Source organism: Hyaloscypha bicolor (assembly GCF_002865645.1).
Source record: "Hyaloscypha bicolor E unplaced genomic scaffold K444scaffold_125, whole genome shotgun sequence".
Taxonomy (NCBI): domain Eukaryota; kingdom Fungi; phylum Ascomycota; class Leotiomycetes; order Helotiales; family Hyaloscyphaceae; genus Hyaloscypha; species Hyaloscypha bicolor.
The window spans coordinates 932,431-953,274 of NW_020194627.1; the positions used below are offsets into that span (position 1 = coordinate 932,431).

Genomic DNA, 20,844 nt, shown 5'->3' on the forward strand with positions numbered 1-20,844 from the left:
CAATAGATCCATGAGAGAAGTTGATTGTCCGAGATGAATGTGTACAGCATATTAGTAAGAAATGGCAATTGTTCCATTTCAAATAGGAATTTTGGATTTGGGAAATTGAGAAGGCAGCTCATTTTTCGAGAATTGAACAAGGGAAGACTTTGGACCTTGGGTAATAAGCCCAAGATTGTCCCGGTTGAATCTATGCAACGAAATCATGAGAACGGGCAATTTTGTCCAGTACCGAACCCGAATAATTCGCGAGACAAGGCAAATGTTCCATGCCGAATATGTACAATAGATTTATAAGAAAAGGTAATTATTGTACAGTGATAATCATGTACAACAGATTACAAGGTCCAATATTGAATCCGTACAATCTATGAATAAGACTAACGTAGTTGTTCCATGCTAATTTCGTACATCCGGATTCAATGTTCTACGATCAATCCGTATATTTCATAAAGGAGATAATGCGATTAGTCCGTGATGAACTGGTAGTACAATGCGCTTGAAATTAAATACACTAAGAAATTTGGTCAATTCCAGGCTAATCAGAACACGGTCCCAACGTGAATTCGTACAATGCCAATAAGGGAAAGGGTATAAGATCATTTTTGATCAATTATAACGTTGTCTCCTGCTTGGTTGGTACATTGAACTAAGAGGCTCAGCACAAGTTTTCACTTACACAACGTGGATTCCAAATTTGAAATTGTGCAAGTGCAATTTTCATTGTTCGAGAGAATCTAATTACATTTAAGAAGCAAGAGCTTCGTCAAGTGCTGCAATAAGTTCCGCCTCCAAGTCTGCATTACTGACTTCTTCATCTTCTCCAAACAGTGATGCCATGTCGTCGTCCGCTGCACCGGATTCATCAGATTGTACCTGAATAGTCCCCTTTTCTTTCATCCATTCTTTCATTGGCAACTCACGGCGGATCGCTTGTTGTACCGCAGGTGTTATGGCGAATCCGGGGTGAGGCTTTGAAGGCGGGGCTGGTGCGGTTTCATTTCGCTTTCGAGGAGCAGGCGCAGCTTGAGCAACATACGGCGACGTATAGGCTGGCGTCGATTGTCTCAATGGGTTCTGGGCAAGTGGAGGCATTGGTTGCATCATGGGGTGCTGAACGAATGGAGATATCATCGCAGGCATCCATTGTACCATGGGATACTGGGCCATAGGAGGCGTCATTGCCGGCTGGAGCATAGTTTGGTGGACCGTGGCGGCGGGTACCTGCTTTTGCTGGCCAGTTGCAAAAAGTGTGCTGAACATCCTGGCCTCGGTATCTGTGAGATATCTGCGATTGGTTTTGTTTGGCCGACTGCACTTGGCGCAGATTTGTCTCTGGGTCCATTTGGGCGCAATACCTTGTCGCTGGGAATGAGGACGGTACCATTCTTGATTGATACCATTACACGGCAAGCCAGATCCATCAAACATCACATGACTACAGACCCAGTACGGATTGTTCTTGATTGGCCCATCGCCGTTGAGCTCTAGCTGCGGCTCAGTGGCGGTGGTTTGTGGCGAGGAAGTTGGTGCAAGGTGGGTAGTTGAAGACGTGCCGGGATTGTAGCCGGGAGTGTTGCGAGTGAGGGATGCCGTTGATTTACCGATTTCTTTTTTGAGGCGGTTGATCACGTACTCCTGGTTCGATAAGATTTCGTGGTAGTGAGACCGCTCTTTGAAAAGCTGCTCCCGTGTTTCTTCAACGGTAGTCAGTCCATTGAGACCGATCCTGAGAACGCTGTCGCGGTCGACAGATTTGCCTTCGCCTTGATCTGGAAGCGATGTAAGTAGATGAATATTCTTCGGGGAGAAAAACCTACCATTGCCGATCAACTGCTCAGTTGCGTAGATAATGACCGACTTCAAGAACGACTTATCTGAGTTGAACTTCCGCTTGAGGTTATCGAGCATTGCTCGCATCTCAGCTGGTATCTCATGGGTCGCGGGTTGAGTGACGCCAGGCGATTTTTCTAAGCTGGATAGTTCTGTAAGGGCTGCAAGGACTTGGGTTTGGTTCGGGGGTGCCATCATCGCCATAATTGCTGAGATTGGCAGCGAATTGCGAAGTTTCATGAAAGTTGAGAACTTGTGTAACATGGAAGGATCGAATCTGGTTGGTGAAGGGTTTTTGCTTGTGTGGCTGCTACGATTACCCTTGTGCTCTTGCTTGTGAGCGAGATAGTCGTTAAGCTTTGCTCGGTAAGTGAACGCTTCAGAATTTGCATTTGGTTGTGATGAGGGCTGGCTGCCACGTGGATTGCTTGATGTCGTTGGCTGTGTCGAATCGGCGCGGGTATTGCATTCAATCGATGGTATTGGTGTATGGAATGAAGCTCTTAATGCGTGGTTGTTTCGGTCGTTGCTAAGTAAAGAGCGGGTAGTTGTCACGTGCTCGTCGGTGAGATCTACAACTGGGATGGGTTTTGCGAGATTTCTCTCCGTAGCTTGAAGAGAGCCGACGAGGGTTTGACTTTGAGGGGATATCACGTCGGTAGCTAGAGGGCGTTGTCGGTGCTCTACCCCTGCTGAGACTTCCTCTTGTCCAAAATCGCCGAAAAGTTCCGAAAGAACGAAATCGTCGTCAATTGGGGTTGGTGGTGTCTCTGATCTTGCTGGTGATTGCGACGCAGATACAAAGCCATTAGATTGGGCTGGCTGTTTTGAACCTTTAATTCTGTTCTTGTTGGCGGAAGGTGGAGGACTTACCGATGGTGTTCGCGATTCACGTCGTTGCTCTGCTTGATCTGGACGAGGCGCAGATGGATACGAAAGTCGTTGTCTCTTGCTTGGTGGCGGAGTCAATGCAGAGCAATCAGATTGCGATGGCTGTTGTGATGTTTTAGTTCTATTCGTGTCAGAGAAAGGCGGATGACCTACCGACGTTGTTCTAGATATACATTGCTCTCGGAGATCTGGTGGTGCCAACGACTCTGAAAGTTGCTGTCGCTTGCCTGGTGACGATGCAGAGCTATTAGATTGCGCCAGCTGCTGTGACGTTTTAGCTCTGTTCGTACGGGAGGGTGAAGTACTTACAAGTGATGTGAGCGCTGCATATTGTTCTCCTTGATCTGGGGGAGGCGCACTTGGATCCGAAGGTCGCTGTCTCTTTCCGAGTGAGGAAGCCAATGCAGAGCAATCAGATTGTGATGGTTGCTGTCGTGGTTTAGCCGTGGTCGTGCCAGAGGGTAAAGCACTTACCGATGATGTTGGTGGTCCAGATTTCTCTGGTTGAGAAACTCGACAGTACTCCGCAAATGACGGCGGTTGCTGACCGGAAATAGATGGGTGCGTATCGGCGTCGTCGTACAGAAATTGAGAAAATGAATGGTCTTCCTGAGGAGGCAGTTCTGGCTCAGAACCCCAGCCGAGAAGCTCATCAAGTTCTTTCTGTTCAGCAGCGGTGAGTGACCTCGGAGCATGGGTAGGCTTCGGATCAGAAGACTGTATCATGGGTTGCAGTGTAAGCCCAGATTCTGTCTCAAAAGGACCGAAGATCTCTGCGAAAGTGCGCTCGCGCCGTGTAGAAGCATAAATACCTTCATCGGCCGGCTCTCGCTTGATGTAGCATGAGCTGCCAGGGTCATCTTCTTGATCATGACCCATCTTGATATACCTCCCGACCTATATAGGCCGCTGGCGAGCTCGGTAGAAGTTGTTGCAGCTGTGACCTGGACGAATATCCTCTGATAAAAGGCAAGAGGTTTGACGTAGCTGATCAGGCGGCAGCTCAGATGAAGGTGAGCGAAAGGCTTGCTTGCGCTCGGCACGAAATGAGATGTGCGAGAAGCAGATGCGTAGTCCCATTCGCAGCGAAGAGTGCAATTGGGAAGCAGAGGCAGTGTGACTTGTCTCTTGGTGGAGGTATGAAGAGGTTGAAATCGAATTCAGGCGAGGAGCATCAAATATCGGCCGCGAGTCGGAATGAAATTCGCTAGCTCCGAAGAGGAAGTTGAAGCGAGCGGCCACCAAGCTCCAATTGGCCAAGTCTCCAATGGCCTGAAGGGCCACCCCTGCAAACTGCTGGAGAAGCGCAGAGCTCAGTGGCTGCTGCAACGTCAGAAATATTTAGGCGCAACCAGAATATCGACGACAGAGCTTTTGGAGTCGATATTTGTCTTTGCAAATGTTGGAATCTATATGATAAAGAGAATCTGCCCATCTGAAAGATATGAGTGTAATTCTTTGCACAGGTAAGTGCTCACCGCCGCTCCTTCCTGCATCGCTATCCTCCCCTCCTCATCCCTTCAACCCCACCATGAACCCCTCTGCGCCTCAAGTTCCTATCAACCCGCTCCCCCACCATGGCGTACCGAATGAGAGAAGCTGACGAAGGCCTTTGTATCCTGGCAACAGCTGGTTACGACCACACAATACGGTATGCTTTCTTCCCACCAGCTGTAGAAGCCTTGCTAACTCTTCTCCATCCAGCTTCTGGGAAGCCCTCTCTGGCATCTGCTCTCGAACGATCCAACATTCTGACTCCCAAGTTAACCGTCTCTGTATCTCCCCTGACAAACGCTTCCTTGCCGCTGCTGGTCATCACACTGTCAAACTCTACGACATCAAATCCACAAACCCAAACCCCCTCCTCGCATTCGAAGGCCATACAGGCAATGTCACAGGTGTCGCATTTCACTGCGAAGGAAAATGGATGGTCACAAGCTCTGAAGATGGCACAGTCAAAATCTGGGAGACTAGGAGCGGTTCTGTCCAACGGAGCTATTCCCATGGCTCCCCTGTCAACGACGTAGTCATCCACCCAAACCAAGGCGAGATCATTGCCTGTGACCGTGGAGGCAGCGTGCGCATATGGGATCTTGCAGAGAACAACTGCTCTCATCAGCTAATCCCTGAGGAAGATGTTCCTGTTGCAAGCGTTACGGTGGCAAGTGATGGCTCGACTCTCTGCGCTGGCACAAACTCAGTAAGCATCCCTCACACTTCTCTTTGCAGCATCTAACGTGATCTTAGGGAAATGTCTACGTCTGGCACCTCCTCCAATACCGCGAAAAGACAACCCTAATCCCAATAACCCACTTCTCCGCCCACAAAAACTACATAACCCGCGTCCTCCTCTCCCCCGACGTCAAGCACCTAGCAACCTGTTCCGCCGACCACACGGCCAAGATCTGGGAAGTCAAGGACCTCGAATCCATGATCCCCGGTCCCGGCCAAGTTCAACCAGACAACAAGACACCAAAGCCGTTCAAGCTGGAAAGCACGCTCGCAAGCCATCAACGATGGGTCTGGGACTGTGCGTTTAGCGCAGATTCCGCGTACCTAGTAACGGCTTGCTCGGACCACTATGCGAGATTGTGGGAGCTGCACAGTGAGTCGATTATTCGGCAATACAACGGGCATCATCGGGGACTAGTCTGCGTTGCGCTCAATGATTATTCTGAGGCTCGCTGAACTGCTTTAGCTTGGCGTTCAGGCATGGTGTTCTGGCAATGGCATGGCGGGAGGATGGCGTTTCTTTGCGATGAATTTCTTAAGGATACTGATAGCATAGCGAGACGACCGGATGATTCATTCCCGGCTTCATGAATGAAGAATATCACGGTGCATTTTAATTACATCTCTTTGATTTCATTATTTCGCACACCACGAGCATGAGCATACCGTACCTGGCCCATTTCCCCCAAATCTTTCATTGCGAGATTGAGCGGTGTGATTGGCTGGAAAATGACCAACCTCCTCATTCCCAAAAGGGGAAAGGCTAATTTGAGTAAAGACAATTTTGATTCGTTGAAAAAGTCCAACCTCCTCATTTTCAAAAGGGGGAAGGCTAATTTGAGCAAAGACAATTTTGATTCGTTGAAAATGACCAACCTCCTCATTTATGAAAAAGGAAGCGGTGGCAGAATCCAAAGTCGGATGACGACCTGTGGTCAAGGTCCGAAGGTGGCTGATAACTCCTATCCTACAAGTACTTTCCAAAATTCCTCCACTGCTCGATGAAATATGCGATCAAGCATGAAGACGCGAACACCACCTTCCAAACCTCACAAAGCACAAACTTCACTTCACTTTGACAGCCTCACTTCCCAATATGAAAGGCCTTCCTCTCCTCTCCATCCCTCGCCACCGTCTTAATCGTCCACTCCCAAAGCTCTTCCCTTTCCCCCTCCTCATAACTAACCTGACTACTCTTCTGTCGTATGGATACGGGTACTAGGGAGCTTAGCTCAGCTTACTCAGCAGCTCCCCTTTATTTAGCAAGATCAGAGGCTCCCTCAGAGCTTCTTTTAATCAGACAACCATTTGTGCAATCACTGTTCCTTACACTCTGCGATATCTTCCTCTTCTCCCCGTGATTCTCAAAATACACGCCATTAGTGCCTTTCATGTCTCCCTCGCCAAGAACAAGAAACGCCATATTCTTCCCGCTCTCAGCCTGCGTATGGATATTCTTGTTTCCGAGTAGCAAGCGCAGCAACGGCAGAATATGCGGCATCGCCTTATGCCACAGGAAATTCCCAATCGCAGAAGATGCTCGCGTAAGTCCCGTGCCTGGCATGAGGCCAGGATTGAAGGTTATTGCTGTTAACTCCGGCCCCCGCCCTGCTGGGAAAGGGTGGAGTAGCGTTTCGCAAGAGCATAAGTCCAGAGGACATGACATAGCTTCGTCGTGGTGTAGCTTCCTCTCCCCTTCACAATACCCGCTTCTTTTGCATTTGGCCTTGCAATCTCTTCCGCGTTCGTGAAATTCGCATCCAACATCTCTGTTTTCTGATCTGGGCCGTGTGTCCCGCTCGTGGTTATCAATACGAGATCTCGCCTCTTTCGCGAAGTACGGGAATAGTAAATGGAACAACAAGGAATGCCCAATGTGCGAGATGCCGAACGTGGTCTCAAATCCATCAACTGTTTTATGGATCTCACTATGTGGACTGCAGGACTGCGTTTAAGACCAAGTGAGATGGGCGGGCGGTCTGAAGAGGAGAAGTGCGTGGCGAAGGCGCGGATGTTGAAGATGGAGCCGAGGTCGAGAGGGTGGAAGGTGGTGTCTTTTTTTGGTCGAGGAAGTTGTTGATGGTGGTTGCGGAACCGTTGTCGGTGCGGGAGGCGATAGTGATTTGGTAGGAGGGGTGCTTCCGTGCAATGGCGAGAGCACACTGATAACCTACGCAGGAGGTGCCTCCTGTTATGAAAAGTGCCAGCACCTAGCAGTTCCCAAGTGTTTAAACTGGAGACTCGGAGCTTATCATCGATCTCTATCACCGTTCCAAGTTCAGGGTGAAGCAGATGGCTGAAGATCAGGAATCAATATACTGGTGCTTATTTATATTCAGCCCGTCGACTTGGACACGTAGTGAATCATGATTCAAACCAGAAATATACATTTGCGTACGTACACACATCACACATAGCCTGGTATCCCACCCAATAACACCTCGCAATGCCTGTCCTATTCTTCCAGACTCCAAGGCCACTCTTGACATTCCCCATATAGTCATCACCACCCATCACCCCACCCATCATCCTCACCCGTCTCCTTAGGTGCCGTATCAATTTTCTTCGCCGCCGCCGGCTTGGATTTAGGCGCCGTAGTAGCAGCAGCTTTCTTCACTCCTGCTGCTGCCACACCATCACCCGTGCTCGCCGACCTTGCAGAAACAGGCCGTATACTTCCACTCCCATTTGCCGCCTTCGCCAACCCCTTAGGAAGTGGCTTCCCACCCGCCTTCTTCCCCGCCTGCGCCGCTAGCCATCCCGCAAAGTCCGGCTCCCCATTATCTTCAAATGGATTCGCTCCCCCCATAGCCTTGGCTTTCGAAGCATCAGCAGGAGCATCAAAGAAAGAATCTTCTTCCATATTACCCCACCCGTCATCTATGTCGATCTCGACGGGTCCAGTGTCGGCGTCGTGAAAATAGTCGTTTGCGTTTGAGGATGTTGATGTTCGCGCTGATGTTGCAGGAGGGGAGATGACGGCTTGGCGATGTAGGGCAGAGGCTGAGGCTGTTCCTGGAGGCTTGCGGGATTCTGTGGTGAGGGGTGCGGAGGAGGGACGAGCTAGGTTGGACGCGGCGTTCCGTTCGGCGGTTATTTCACCGACCGCGGTGGAGACTTTGTTGGTAAAGGAGGAGATGGCCCAGCCGGTCCAGGAGGCGGCTTCGCTGGGTTGTGGGGTACCCATCCGGGGTGTCGCTGTTGAGGATTCTACGGCGTTTAGAGGTGGCAAGACGGTATCTGCCATTGTGGAGGCGAATTTGCGTATTCTTTGGAGATATACGTCCATTGTTTTGTTGGTTTGATCTCGAATGAGCTTCTCCTTGTCAATTAGGGAGGGGCACAAAGATGGCAGTATTCGGTTGGCAATATCGTCTTCGCTGAACGCGTCCGATGTGACTGCTAATGCCATGAGGGCTGCATTTCTGGCGTGGATGAAGGGGTCACGGAGAGAACGTGTGAATGCTGCAATTAAGACTTTGGATCTCGTGCTGGTACTGAGGTTTTTGGAGATCTTCCCTAAACATATCGTGGTATTTGTACGGATTCCAGGTTGTTCATCGTTTGAAGTCTTGGCAAGGTATTTCAAGAGCTCACCATTAACTGTCCGGTCAGATAGTTTACCAATAATGGTTAGAACAGCCTTGACAGTCTGTTCCCGTACCACTGGCGCAACATCCGTAAATCCAGTAACCTGTTATCTTCGTCAGCTAAGTAAACGCCTTTCTGGACAAGTGAAATACCATCTGAGGAAATATCTTATCATTGACAACTTTTTGTGGCAATCGGTCAATCATTAGTGGTAGATTGTCTAGCAGACAAACTCGAATTGCTCGATCCGGGCTGCTGAAAAGCCGAACAACAGCAGGAGTAACTTTAGCCTCAAACTCTTCGTCTGTCAACTTCTTGCTGATTTTCATGACCACTCCAAAGACTTTCGGTCCGCCGCCTCCAAATTCGACGGACTTAAGAAGCTCAGGAAGAATCTTCATCTTGAAATAGTCCTCCGGGAAGTCATCCGATAATTGATCCAAGTCACTGTTCTGGTTAGATGAGCGCTCCTGAACCCACATACATTGAGGACTTACTTTAAGAACTCCTCTCGCTCCTCCTCACTCTTCATCCCAAGATTGTCTACCCCATCTGTAAGCTTAATCAACGGTGTGTTGAAGAAGCCACCACTCCGCCGTCCTTGTTCCAAAAAGTTTCCAACACTGACTCTGGCCTTGGGATTACTGTTGACCAACCGCCTATAACTCGAGTGCATTGAAGGAGGAATGTTCTTCGTCTGCCCAGCCTGATCTGGTCCCATGAAATCGCCATTAAACACTTCGAGTATTAATGTGCCAAAATTGTATGCGTCGACTGCTGCCAGGGGATTCTTCTTGATTGCATCCCAGCCAGATTTTGCCAGCTCAGGTGGTGTGTATCGACCAGAGTCAGGGACGAGGCTGCCATAATTCTAGGGATCATCAGTTATGTGTAGGTCCAGTTTGCAATTGGTAGCATACGTATATGATTGCCTCGTCATCCTTCATGCTGCTCAAGACTTCGAAGCCTCCAATTCGCCATTCTCCACTTTCACTGGTATATATTGACCCAACTCGCAGAGCGCCGTGGACTGAGGAGGCATCGTCATTGATAAATTTGATTGTTTGCTGGAGGTTAGAGTCAGAGGCCTGTATCCCATACGTAAAGAGCATACTTACAGCTACACCGCATAGTCCCCATTTCAGTGTCTCTGCACTCATGCTCTTCCGCGTGATATGCCATCTCAGTGGTACCAGCCTCTCTGTCGCAATATAAATGTAGGTTTCGGTCTATCCAGCGATCAATAACTTGTCCTCCTCGTATGGCCTTCCTGTTCCATACCTCGACCGTATCAAGCACTTTGATAACTCCCGGATGTCGTAATGTTCGGAGTTTCTTCACGGCATTCCTTGCCATTGGCAGACGGGATTTGTTGGCTGTGACATCGAAGGAGAAAATACTGCAATTCGACCCATCTTCCTGTATCACCTTATCAGTACAGTCCTCAACATTGGCGGGGTCCTTGTCCTACGCGTTTAGTTCCATTGAAGAGATTCCAGATGCTCGTGTCAACATCGACTCGATCGCCGAAGGTGTAGGGAAATGGAGGCCCTTTTGATATTGCTGAGGCTACAGCAGATTTGAGAAAATCCATCAAGAGAGTGAAGAACGAAGAAAGCACAAGGATGCCAAATGATTGTGTTATTTGCAGTTGTCATGCGAGAACATCTGGCATTTCGATCTTGGTAGCCTTCTCTCAGCGGCCGCTAGTGCCGACAGGTCAGGAGTTTCAGTGGGGCATCTTCAGGAGCACGTCCCATGAATTCGTGAGCGTGGATTGCTTCAAACATTTTCATATCACGACTTCACAAAAGATTCAAAATCCTTCGGCATCCCTGAGACAGGAGAGTTCACTACTATCTTATGTTGACTTCATCCATGTCACCGATGGAACAATATTTCAATTCAACACAATATCCGACAACGATCTCGCTTTCACGTCCCTCACCTTCACCATATCAATCCAGCTGTCTATCCTCTTTACAAGGCTGAACCCAAGAACCCATATCCGACCCTTCCTTCGAACTGATGCTAGCATAAATGACCTGTCACTCTTTCCGAGAAAGCAATGGATCAAGGGTCACCACTTCACCCCCCTGCGGGCAGCCTTCCGACAAACAAATCCCATGGCGGCACTGAGAGTTTGTTTATAGGGAAGGTATGTGGCATTTCATTACAGCTTCTAATATCATGTCTATGATGAGCATTCTGGTAAAAGGTCCGACTGCTTCAAAGCTTGTTCTGGTTCTGGATCGAGACTCAGTTCGAGAGGTGACAGCTGAGGATACTTTACTCAATAATTCCTTTGTTTTCACTTGGCTATCCAGCAGCAAGACTGCTCTCATGCGAGCAAAGTGAGAGTGGTGTATATGTGGGACAAATTATTGCCATTGGCACTACCGCTATCAGGAGTTGTGTCTCGTCTTTCTCCCGGACACACAACCAAAGGCTGCGGTGGAAAGGTTCCCTATCCGATTATCACAGCAAAGCCAAAAGCGACTACTTGGAATTGTTTGGTCTTAGTGGAGGCATCTTCTTCAAGGTCCGAGTCGAGATTCGAAGCCGCTCGAGCCTGCAGGTTGACGACTATCAAAAACTGAAAAGACCTGAGACATATCCTATCTCTCCGATGTTACTTATATCAAGTCAAGTATCCCGATACTGACCAGCATTTGCAGAAATTTGAAGGGTTTGATGATTCCAGCTCCGTTACCTCGATGTCGTCAGCGAGCAAAGCAACCCTTTGCATGGTATGCAAAGGGGAGGGGTCGGTCGTCAAACGCTTGGTTCAATGTACCCGATGTAAATGGAAGATCCATCAAGGCTGTGCTAGCCCATACATAGAAGACTGCGAGTACGTTTACATTTCTTCTGCCTACTTTTTGGGACTGCGAAACACGCTCCTGCTTGTTGCTCTGTCCCACTGGACAGTCGGAGAGCACCAGCGTAGCCTATTCAGCATATCCCTTGCTAATCCTCCAGTCACTGACTTACTTCAGCGCGCCGTGGACTTGTAAACATTGCAAGGACAAGCAAGAAAACAAGAAGAAGATCGCGGCCGCTTTCTCTACATCGCAGTCATCAACAAAATTTTCAACCCAGCCGTACACCTCTCCCTATGCTAGCTCCCATCCCGCTTCCAAGAGTGTCGGTTTAGAACCTGCGAAAGAGTCCCCGAAGACACTAGGAATGAATCCTAAAATACAGTGTGAGGTTGATAGCTGCACTACTTTCCTTTTCATACACCAGTCCGGATCCCGCCCTCTATGCCCGAAGCACAGAATTGAAGAGCGACATGCGTCAGCAAAGGCAGCGCCGCCGAAACCGGCACCGGCGCCTCGCTCCTTCAATAAAGACAAGTTATATCCTGTCAAACCGGATGATAAACCATTTTTAAAGAGGAAGCGTCCGGTCGCAAAGCGTTCCAGCAGCGGGAGTCATCAAGACATGGGCCAGGAACAGAGCATGTTCGCTTTCCAGCCCCCAGTACGCTCGGAGTTTACATTCAAGGCTCCAGAACCCGTTCGAAGTCCACCGACTCCCACTAGACCGTCCCCCAGATCAGCCTTCAAACGGACTCCAGAACAGAATGGAAGGCAAACGAATAAACTGAAAAGCCCGAGGGAAGTTGAGACAGCCGTTGATGATCTAAATCGATCTTTGAGCTCTGCAAGTATGGCAGAGTCTCCGATTGAACCGACAACAGGCTGGCAACGAAGTTTGTTTTCAGGGTAAGGCCTTTAAACTTTGGTGTGTTAGCTAGGACCTAACGGTAATACAGATTAAATTCAGCTCGTGAAACTCTCCAAATTGTGGCCCAAGACTCGCCTGATTATTCGCCGCCTCCCCCGGAAGTGGCCGATGACACCAATCCTTGGACCGGTATTGATCATCGAGACGACAGTCCAGGTTCTCAGATTGCACAGGAGTTGGCAGCGACAGCAAGTCAGCAAGACGCATCAGAGTCCAACTCACTGGAATTTGGAATGGCCGGGCTTCCGTCAATCGAGGAAGAGATAGCGGCCAGCCATGCACATCCATATCAACCTCCTCGAGTTCGGGACCCATCGGACGATGATGAAGAGATGTTAGACCCCGATTCTCTCGCTTTGATTGACCGACTCGCCTCAGAACACCCCTCCTCGCCTTACAAGAGCGCATCTCCTCCAGCTCGCCGCCCAAGTTCTTCGACATATTCTGCCAACGTCTCCTCTGACGCAGAAGAGCCGGAGAAATCTGATCCACCTCATCCGGAATCCGAGAGTTGTCGTGAGCGGCTCATAGGCACACACGATGAAACACCGCCACCCATATCAATAGAAGCGATACGTGCCCAACGAGCGGCTAACTTTAACACCACAGAGCTCGACTCGTTCCTCTTCAAGCAAGCTCAACCTCAATCTGACGAGCAACCCACGAGTAAAGAGCTACTCAGTACTCAGATCTGGGGCCACATTGATCCTCGTGTTGCTTGGCCAAGGAAGATGACAGAAGAAGAGAGACAAGAGAAGATCAAAGAAATTGAAGCTCGTGGTGGAAGGAAAGCTAACTTCGGCAAGATTCTCACGGCACAAGTGCGGAAGGAGAGAGCGGATAAGGGCTGGAATATCCATCAGACAAGTGAGTGGCGATCCGAAGAGGAGTGCAAGGAGATGGACCGTCGACTGGAAGAGCTTTTCGGGAAGGAAGGATTGGGCAACTGTGTTCCGGGAATTCAAAATGGGAGACTGGTGATGATTGAGCAGCTTGAGCCCGAAGAACCGCAGACTGGACCGGGCAGGAGGAAGAGGAGACGGGAGCCAAGGATTTACCCTGTTATGGGTGGCCAGTAGGCTTCGTTCTTGAAGACAACACCTGCGGACCTCAGAAGCCCATGCGCAATAGCAAAGGAACTGAGGAAGAAGATCCGAGTTTGTAGTGTCCCTATTGTTGTCGATACCCAATTCTAGATTTTCCGGACTTTTGAAACCCCATGTACTCTCGAATGTGAAAAATATACACATCTGCTCCTCCACTGCAAGACAAATGTCCCTTTCTACCCCTCAACCCCCTTCTTTGTTCCTTTCACCCAAAATCAGACAAACTAATCCATCTTCCCAGCCTCCCATTTCAAGACTTGCGGCTCTTTGCAGATGGCATTTGCGACGCAGAGACAGCGGTAGAGACTGTGAGGAGGCAGACGAAGTCGACGAGGTAGATGGGGCAGTTTCCGGCATGATGGTGGTGGGTATGTTGGTTAAACCTGGGTGAGGGAGTCGTGACAAATTGTGCGAGGGGAAATAAAGGTGTGGAACGCGTGTGGACCTCTGTTGTTGATCTGCGTGACCTGATGAAAAATCGAGAGAGCGAAGAACTTTTGGAGGGGATGAAGGTTTTGGGGAAAGAATATGAGAGGGTTTCAAAAAATTTATCTAGGGACGTCGTGGAATTTTGATTCAGATGGTGGGACTAACCCTACGCAGCAGGATCGACTACACTTCACATATGCAGCAGGACGAATGCCAAACCAATACAACAAGTAAGGATTATGAGTATAGTAGGGCTCTGGTGTTCAAATGGTGTTCTCCTTACCAGAAATATCCGCGCCCACCCCCCACAAAAGGAAGGCTTGCAGATCAAGAATTTAAACCACGAAGTTGCTCAATGATTGTTATTCAGGCATAAAATCTACTTCCTGTTTTGTAAGACTCCCCATTCAGCGCATCTATCTTCCCGGTTACTTGGTCAGAATCACAGAAGTCAGAAAACTCCCCGATGTTTCCACAGGAACAGTCATTCAAAACCCCTCTACCTTGCAATGCCCTATAAAAGGTCCCCAGTCTCCTCTAAATTCTTCCACATCTCTCTAAACCTCCCACTATCAATAGACACCTCCCACAGACTCCTTCTTCAAGCGAACAACCCTATCAAAAGTCAAGACGGCGAAACGAAACGAGAGGTCATCAGAAAATGGGACTCGCGCCAAACATCGTTATTGCTCTCATTGTCATCGGTCTCTGCCTTGTGCTTCCACTCTTGATCTTGTGTTGGTGCATTGCACTTGGCCGCTCCAAAGGTGGCGGCAACTCGTGAGAGACACGAAATACTTATGTTTGCTGGCGTATTGATGTGCCTTTTGCAGGGCTTTGGAAAGGGGGTGGCTCGCTTCGGGCTTATCACCGACAGGCACGATTGAAATAGTTCAAGATGGTTTACGAGGCTGAGTTCGGGAAGGGAGTGAGGTTATGCTGGTGGTGATGTGGAGCCCGAAGTCATGGTGCAAGGGATTCTTGAAAAAAGGCCATCTCTGGATCGATTGGTGTGTGGTGACGGAGGTTGAGGCAGAGCCTAGCCGGAAGAGACATAGCATTGGAGCCATCTATGGTTCCAACTCCACCAACCATTCCATTTACGAATATATTACAATAATGATGAAATGAAGTTTCTGTCTTCCAAAACTCACCGTTCCTCATAATTCCTTTCTCAATCATATTTACTTCTTCTGCTGAAGCCAACTCTCTGTACGCAATCGAAACCGCCAGCTCAGCACAAATTTAGACACTCTTATCTCTCATCAACGCTTTGGGGAAAGAAAGGACAATGACGCCATTACTCTTCTGGCTCCTTCTAACCCCGTTATTACCCTCGGGGCCATTTTCGTTCTCTCGATCATCCTAGGTTTTGCAACAGTCTTTTCCGAGCGTCTTGCAGACAAGTTGCTTGTCGAAAACATCCTTTCCAAGCTGCCTTGGTTTCCACGATGGCTTCGACTTATTGTACTTGGAATAGCTGGCATGGTTATTGTGCCTTATCTTTTGTTGTGGAAGGCGTTCACTAGCGACAGTGAGAGGATGGAGAGAGGGCAATCTGGGAGACTGCAAATGGGAGATTTGGAACTGGACGAGAAGGAGACGGCGGCTTTGTTGTGAGAACATGGCATTTCTTGATTCGATACTAGGGCTTGTGAGCTTAGGGCAATTTCAAGTTCAAATGGTCAGAACCAAAATATGCTGCCACCGCATCACTAAATCGTGGAGGGGGCAGGGGGGCTAGGACTCTGGGAGGTTTTGTTCCGAGGAGTTTGTAATTACGACGAGATAGAGCTTGTGCCTCAGCCCACGAACAATTCATTTGTTTAGCTACATTAATAAAGCGGAATAATTTACTCTACGTTTATTCCAGCTAACTTTGTTCACACTGTCGAAACTCCAATACCTCCATCACCCCACCCCAACGCACTAGTTCTCACCATCACCGAAAGCAGAACTTCGTACAAGTGCAACCCTCGGAAAATATTAATATGCCCTAATTGAAGTTCTGTATAATTCTTTCTAGTTGGGAACATTGGGATTCCTATCATACATGCCAGTCCGTGGATTCCGCCTCCAGTTGTCCCGCCTAATAGCAGCATATTGATTTGTTAGTGTTAGTGTTGGCTGGCCATAGTTGAGGTCAATCTCATTGTATCGCCTCAATGGCGGACATCAAAAATATAGGCTAGAGACGTGGAAGCAACATAGCGGGTTTCCTACAAACTGTCTCCCCAGCTCTGAAGTTCGATGTGAAACTGCTGTTCAGTACCTGGTCTCGCTGGAACAACCATGGGCAGACCGATATATCAAGGACGATCTTCGGCACAGTCAGCCAGACCCGATCGAGAGTTAATCTTAAGGTCCAGCATATGCAAGAAGTTAGTCACTACTATGGAAAATTCAAGGGCATCTGCGCTAATTAATAGTATTAGACAGCTTAAGCGATAGTAGGGCTCTGCTTCCGGCTCAGGGGAATTGGAACAATATCGGCACAGAAGAACATACAACATTTGCAGGAAGAAATACTGCAAGCAAGCCAGCAGAAACAATTTCGGTCAACCTTTAGAACATGAGTCTTTCTTCAATATTCAAATGGTTTATTCTCGAATTGGTACAGAGTTAATGAAATTATATCCGTTCGAGCTCCCCAACGTCGCTTCGCTTATTCCAAAAGCATCACTTCAAATTTGCAAAACAACTGCTTACATGTAAAAATAAAAAAAATCCTAATCAACCATATATAGAACCAATTAGACACTAACATTACTTTAAACCAAACTCGCAGCAATTCCGGAAAGGTTATTATTTGGAAAGTGTTCTGAATGAAGTAAGCGAGAAGCCCCTGAGACCTAAATATGAGAGGAGAGAGGATACGGCGATACGGAATCAGGTGAAATTATGTTAGGCTCAACATCACTTCCATTCATACCAATAACAGCTGAATAAAGGCGAGTTATTTAGAGAGATCCCTAATTCGCAAACCCGGCGAGGCCAAGGAAGGTAATTAAATGTACAATCATCTATAGTATTTGGTGCAAGCCGCATGAGAACTAGGAGGTTTTTAGTTCCTACCTCTTCTGAGGCGAATCTTGCCCCACTTGTATGCAACTAGGTGCTGTGTCTCATAGGATTCTCCCCCAATAATTAGGATAAACCACTCCTGGGTGCCGCAGCAAATGTCAATTTTATCCCCATGAAAACTGCTTAGTTACGGACCGTAGCCGATTGTTAGGATTCACATCGGATTTTATATTTCTTGAAATTCGCTGTCCAAAAATCAAGGTTTCTACGAGAAAAGTTTTCTTATAATGACTTTTTTACTTCTGCCTCTTGTGAAAACAAACACACTTGTGGTAGCTATTGTGGCACTTATAATCCCCCTAACAAGTGGCTATTTGGTGGATTCTCTAACGACAGCCGCTCCTGTTGCTGTTCAAGATTGTTCATGTTGGGATGTTGCAGTTTCAGGAAGCACCTGTACAAGATTTGCGAGTACCTGGAGTATCAGTTCTGCTAATTTCCAGACATATGTCAGCATTCAACTCGATTATTCGAAGAGCAATATACTCACTTATAATAGAATTGTTCTGTAGGGATATCGTGTAAGCTAGTCACAGGGAATTCATACTGCCTGGAGGAGAACTACGTTTTTGGGCCAGCAACATCGGCCACCATAAAGCCTATGACGACCGTGCTCCTGGCAATGGAATTGCAACTCCTTCGCTAATTCAAGCCGGAATGGCCAATAACTGCAAAACTTTTTATCTTGTTCAATCGGGAGATTCCTGTAGCGGGATACTGGCAACCTACGGCATTACATCAAGTCAATTCTACACTGGAATTCGGCCGTGGGAAGTTCTTGCACATCTCTTTGTCTATCAATATATGTCTGTGTTGGTATTACTACTGAAAATTCGGGAGATCCTCCAAAAACAACATCTACTAGTGGGGATGGAATTGTGGCTCCGTTACCAACCCAGGCCGGGATGGCAACAAACTGCACTGGCTTTTATAATGTCCAAGCTGGTAATGGATGTGCCACTATTGCTTCCGGAAGCGGCATCTCCCCCTCGGTTTTTTATGCATTGAATCCAGCTGTCGGAGCATCCTACTCCACAATATGAGCTGTTACCTACGTCTGTATAAAACCACCGGAAGCAAAGCAGGTACCAACACAACCGCTCAGAAGCCTACCATAACAGCTGGAACGGGATTTCGATACCGACTCCGGTTCAACCTGGAATGGTGAGGAATTGAAAGAAGTTAAGCAGGTCATGTCAGGGGACAAATGTGGAGAGATTGTTACTGGGACTGGAATTACATCGACTGATTTTTACAAGTGGAGTCCTGGAGTTGGGAGCTCCTGTCCTTCTCTCTGGCTTGGATATTCTGTGTGCACAGGAGTGAGTTGGGCTCTGTAGCTTCATCTAGAATACCGAGCATCTTGCCTTAAAGTGATGAAACTGTCATGAAACTGGGTGCGTGTAAAAGTATGTCACAAACAAAGAGGGGAAACTCCGAAACTCCATGTGGTCGATTTGAAGAGCTGAGAAAGGAAGCCAATACTGCCATCTCAACTTTCCAACACTTTCAATCTCCTTAAGAAACTCAACACCATTTCCTTTCCATCAAATCCGCTACGAAACTCTCATCCCAGTCAAGTCCCTGCCCATTCTTGTCTTTAGCCCCAACAACGGCACCTCTCTCCAACAACTCTCTTACAATGTCTGATTTGATTTCACCTCCTTCATCTGCTGGACTAACTCTCAGTAACGGCGTTCTGCCTAAGCTGTCTTTTGCTTCCATTTTGGCACCATGATCCAGTAAGAGCCTGACAATATCTACGTCTCCGCGGACAACGGCAAGATGCAGCGGCGTGTCGCATCCAGAACCGGCAATATTCTGCGATACATTTACAGCAGCATTCTTGTCTACCACCAAGAACCAGATGAAATCGATGAAATCCGAGAGGCCACCAGCTATTGCATGGTGGAGGGCTGTCCAACCTGTCACATCCAGTACTTCAATATCGGCCCCTCGAGCAAGCAGTGGCTTGGAGACTTCGATACATCGCTCGGCTGTCGGACCACAAGCAGCGGAATGAAGTGCCATCCAATCTCTAGAGGATTTCGCTTCTATCAGCTCAGGTTCGAAATCTAATAGCAGTTTCACAACTACCAGATTTCCATTCCGGCATGCGTCGTGAAGTGGAGCATCGTTTTTTTCTGCTGCCTGTGCTGTTGGACTTGTGCCTTTTGCGAGCAAGAAGGACATGATGCATTGGCATGCCGAGGTTGTGTTGCGAATTGAAACGTGAAGTGGTGTGTATCCATTGTGGTGGTCTATGGCGTCCACAGAAGATCCCCTTTCAATGAGTCCCTTCACTATGCTCAAATCATCTCTTTGCACTGCATAAAAAGTGGCGTCTTCCCATCCTCATCATACCTGTTGACATCTACTCCTTTTTGTAATAACAACTCGACAACATCCCTTGCTCGACTTCCAAGCATGACAGCTTTTAGTGAGGAAATGATCCGTCATGTTCATCCCTCGAGTTGATATCCGTGTCAGCATATCTTACTAACTCGAACCGCTTTTCCATCCCTTCATCGGAACTCTTGAAAACGGCGTTGACAGAATCAAGATCATCGAAATCCTCTTCGTCGAGAACAGCCGTGTGCAATGGTCTGTTCATTGCTACTTGATTAATTTGTCCTGATTCGGTAGAGATTCCGCGATCTCATCTCTCCAGACCAAAGATGCCGCACACAAAGCTCCTCCCAACCCTTCCTTCATCCACAACCCCATCGGCGAACTTCCCCACATCGTGTTCGTGCGCCCAAGAAAGGGGAAATTTGACACAATCCAACCTTCCACATTCAGCAGCGGTTCTCAATGCTCTTGATTTCACGGAACCGCCGTGTTGGATCAGGCGCTTCATAATATCAATGTATCATTGACACGTTGCCAAAGATACCAAGTTGGAGTCCGACACGAATTCGCTGTGGTCATCTGTGACTTGGAGATTTGGGTCTGTGCCGTAGCTGAGTAATAATTCCACAGCAGGGATATCATTATTTTGAGTGCAAATGTGAAGTGGGATCAAGTTCTCATCATGGGTGTTGAGATCCTCAAGCGATAGGCGGAAGAGTTGCGAGATCTCAGCGAGGTTGCCGTCTCTTGAAGCTCTGTGCAGTGGCATCGTCCCCCAATGTTCAATTCCACTGACCATTATCGGAGCCTGACAAGACAGCCCTTGAATGAATGACTGTTGTGGTTCCCTATGTGATGAGTGTCTGGAATGAGAAGTTTTTTCATCCCCGAAGCCCATTTCGCATCTGGATAAATGGAAAGGTCGGCTCAAGTATTGTTTACTTTCACCCCTGAACCTCTTCCCCGTCCCATGGAAGCGCTGCAGGCCAATTGGCCCCAGTGTTCCTCATCAAAAAGGGACGTCTGGACTTCCAGCCGAACACCAAAGAGATTTGGACATGGTACGGTGAAATGGCTGGTAAGCAGGCCCAAAGATCAAAGTTGGTGACCAATTCTAGTTTGCATCCCGAACTAGTCTATTTACACACAGATCCCCCTTTCAATTCCGGCTTATCCTACATGCGATTAAGCAGCAACCCCTATCATTTAAATACCCAGGAATTCTTTTTCACATCAATGAACCACTTCATCTATCTCCTCTCCCAACTTCACCGGTTCCAATCCCGAAGCAAAGGTTCAAAGGCCCCTCTGTCCAGCGTACCAGTTACCAAAGCGACTCACGAAGCCAGCCGTTGTTTCCTTTCAATATGCTTCATTCACTGTCATTTGTTGGTATTGCACAGGGTGTTATTCCTGTGGTGCTCACTGTTACATCCATAGGGGCCTGGGGCCCAAAGTTTGCGATGCGGGAAGATGCGTCGTTGCAATCAGCCAAGAGATCTGGAGGGGCAGGGTGGAAGACATATCGGCGAAAGTTTAGGTTTGTGAGTGGAACAATTACGCACTATTGAGG

At 48.2% G+C, this 20,844-nt stretch overlaps 6 protein-coding genes across 6 annotated transcripts; 2 read left to right on the forward strand and 4 right to left on the reverse strand.

Moving 5' to 3' along the window:
- Positions 1–684: 684 nt before the first annotated feature.
- Positions 685–3,874, reverse strand: K444DRAFT_90223 (uncharacterized protein). Its single transcript, XM_024888796.1, has 5 exons — positions 3,034–3,874; positions 2,878–2,985; positions 2,707–2,826; positions 1,821–2,655; positions 685–1,772 (listed from the first exon to the last, which is right to left on the reverse strand). Exons 1-5 carry the CDS (start codon positions 3,601–3,603, stop codon positions 748–750), a joined length of 2,658 nt encoding a protein of 885 aa, XP_024732445.1. The 5' UTR covers positions 3,604–3,874; the 3' UTR covers positions 685–747.
- Positions 3,875–4,058: 184 nt separating this feature from the next.
- K444DRAFT_617228 (WD40 repeat-like protein) lies at positions 4,059–5,567 on the forward strand. Its single transcript, XM_024881078.1, has 4 exons — positions 4,059–4,190; positions 4,354–4,375; positions 4,429–4,924; positions 4,972–5,567. The coding sequence occupies exons 1-4, from the start codon at positions 4,169–4,171 to the stop codon at positions 5,410–5,412; spliced, it is 981 nt and encodes a 326-aa protein (XP_024732446.1). The 5' UTR covers positions 4,059–4,168; the 3' UTR covers positions 5,413–5,567.
- A 519-nt stretch (positions 5,568–6,086) lies between these two features.
- Positions 6,087–6,715, reverse strand: K444DRAFT_90241 (uncharacterized protein). Its single transcript, XM_024888797.1, has one exon. The coding sequence runs from the start codon at positions 6,620–6,622 to the stop codon at positions 6,212–6,214; it is 411 nt and encodes a 136-aa protein (XP_024732447.1). The 5' UTR covers positions 6,623–6,715; the 3' UTR covers positions 6,087–6,211.
- Positions 6,716–7,459: 744 nt separating this feature from the next.
- Positions 7,460–10,141, reverse strand: K444DRAFT_537895 (ARM repeat-containing protein; the record flags this gene model as incomplete). The annotated part of the gene is made up of 7 exons (XM_024875499.1): positions 7,460–8,650; positions 8,700–8,994; positions 9,045–9,418; positions 9,468–9,614; positions 9,666–9,776; positions 9,829–9,966; positions 10,019–10,141. The coding sequence occupies 7 exons, from the start codon at positions 10,139–10,141 to the stop codon at positions 7,460–7,462; spliced, it is 2,379 nt and encodes a 792-aa protein (XP_024732448.1).
- Positions 10,142–10,333: 192 nt separating this feature from the next.
- On the forward strand, positions 10,334–13,555 carry K444DRAFT_617233 (uncharacterized protein). The gene is made up of 4 exons (XM_024881079.1): positions 10,334–10,705; positions 11,226–11,401; positions 11,547–12,278; positions 12,329–13,555. The coding sequence occupies exons 1-4, from the start codon at positions 10,616–10,618 to the stop codon at positions 13,377–13,379; spliced, it is 2,049 nt and encodes a 682-aa protein (XP_024732449.1). The 5' UTR covers positions 10,334–10,615; the 3' UTR covers positions 13,380–13,555.
- A 4,951-nt stretch (positions 13,556–18,506) lies between these two features.
- On the reverse strand, positions 18,507–18,716 carry K444DRAFT_487435 (uncharacterized protein; the record flags this gene model as incomplete). Its single annotated transcript, XM_024873143.1, has 1 exon — positions 18,507–18,716. A coding segment is annotated over one exon (210 nt), but the record flags the coding sequence as incomplete, so codon positions are not given.
- Positions 18,717–20,844: the final 2,128 nt, after the last annotated feature.

What these genes read in the sequence shown, in the direction of transcription:
- K444DRAFT_90223 (XM_024888796.1), bottom strand. Translation starts at nt 3,603, where the DNA reads ATGGGTCATGATCAAGAAGATGACCCTGGCAGCTCATGCTACATCAAG. An exon ending in GTATATCTAGAACAACGTCG is followed by an intron (nt 2,827 to 2,877) that starts GTAGGTCATCCG and finishes ACATCACAACAG; the next exon opens with CCATCGCAATCTGATTGCTC. An exon ending in TGAGCAGTTGATCGGCAATG is followed by an intron (nt 1,773 to 1,820) that starts GTAGGTTTTTCT and finishes CATCGCTTCCAG; the next exon opens with ATCAAGGCGAAGGCAAATCT.
- K444DRAFT_617228 (XM_024881078.1), top strand. Translation starts at nt 4,169, where the DNA reads ATGAGTGTAATTCTTTGCACAG. An exon ending in GAGTGTAATTCTTTGCACAG is followed by an intron (nt 4,191 to 4,353) that starts GTAAGTGCTCAC and finishes TCCTGGCAACAG; the next exon opens with CTGGTTACGACCACACAATA. An exon ending in TCTGCGCTGGCACAAACTCA is followed by an intron (nt 4,925 to 4,971) that starts GTAAGCATCCCT and finishes ACGTGATCTTAG; the next exon opens with GGAAATGTCTACGTCTGGCA.
- K444DRAFT_90241 (XM_024888797.1), bottom strand. Translation starts at nt 6,622, where the DNA reads ATGTCATGTCCTCTGGACTTATGCTCTTGCGAAACGCTACTCCACCCT.
- K444DRAFT_617233 (XM_024881079.1), top strand. Translation starts at nt 10,616, where the DNA reads ATGGATCAAGGGTCACCACTTCACCCCCCTGCGGGCAGCCTTCCGACA. An exon ending in CCATACATAGAAGACTGCGA is followed by an intron (nt 11,402 to 11,546) that starts GTACGTTTACAT and finishes GACTTACTTCAG; the next exon opens with CGCGCCGTGGACTTGTAAAC. An exon ending in CAACGAAGTTTGTTTTCAGG is followed by an intron (nt 12,279 to 12,328) that starts GTAAGGCCTTTA and finishes ACGGTAATACAG; the next exon opens with ATTAAATTCAGCTCGTGAAA.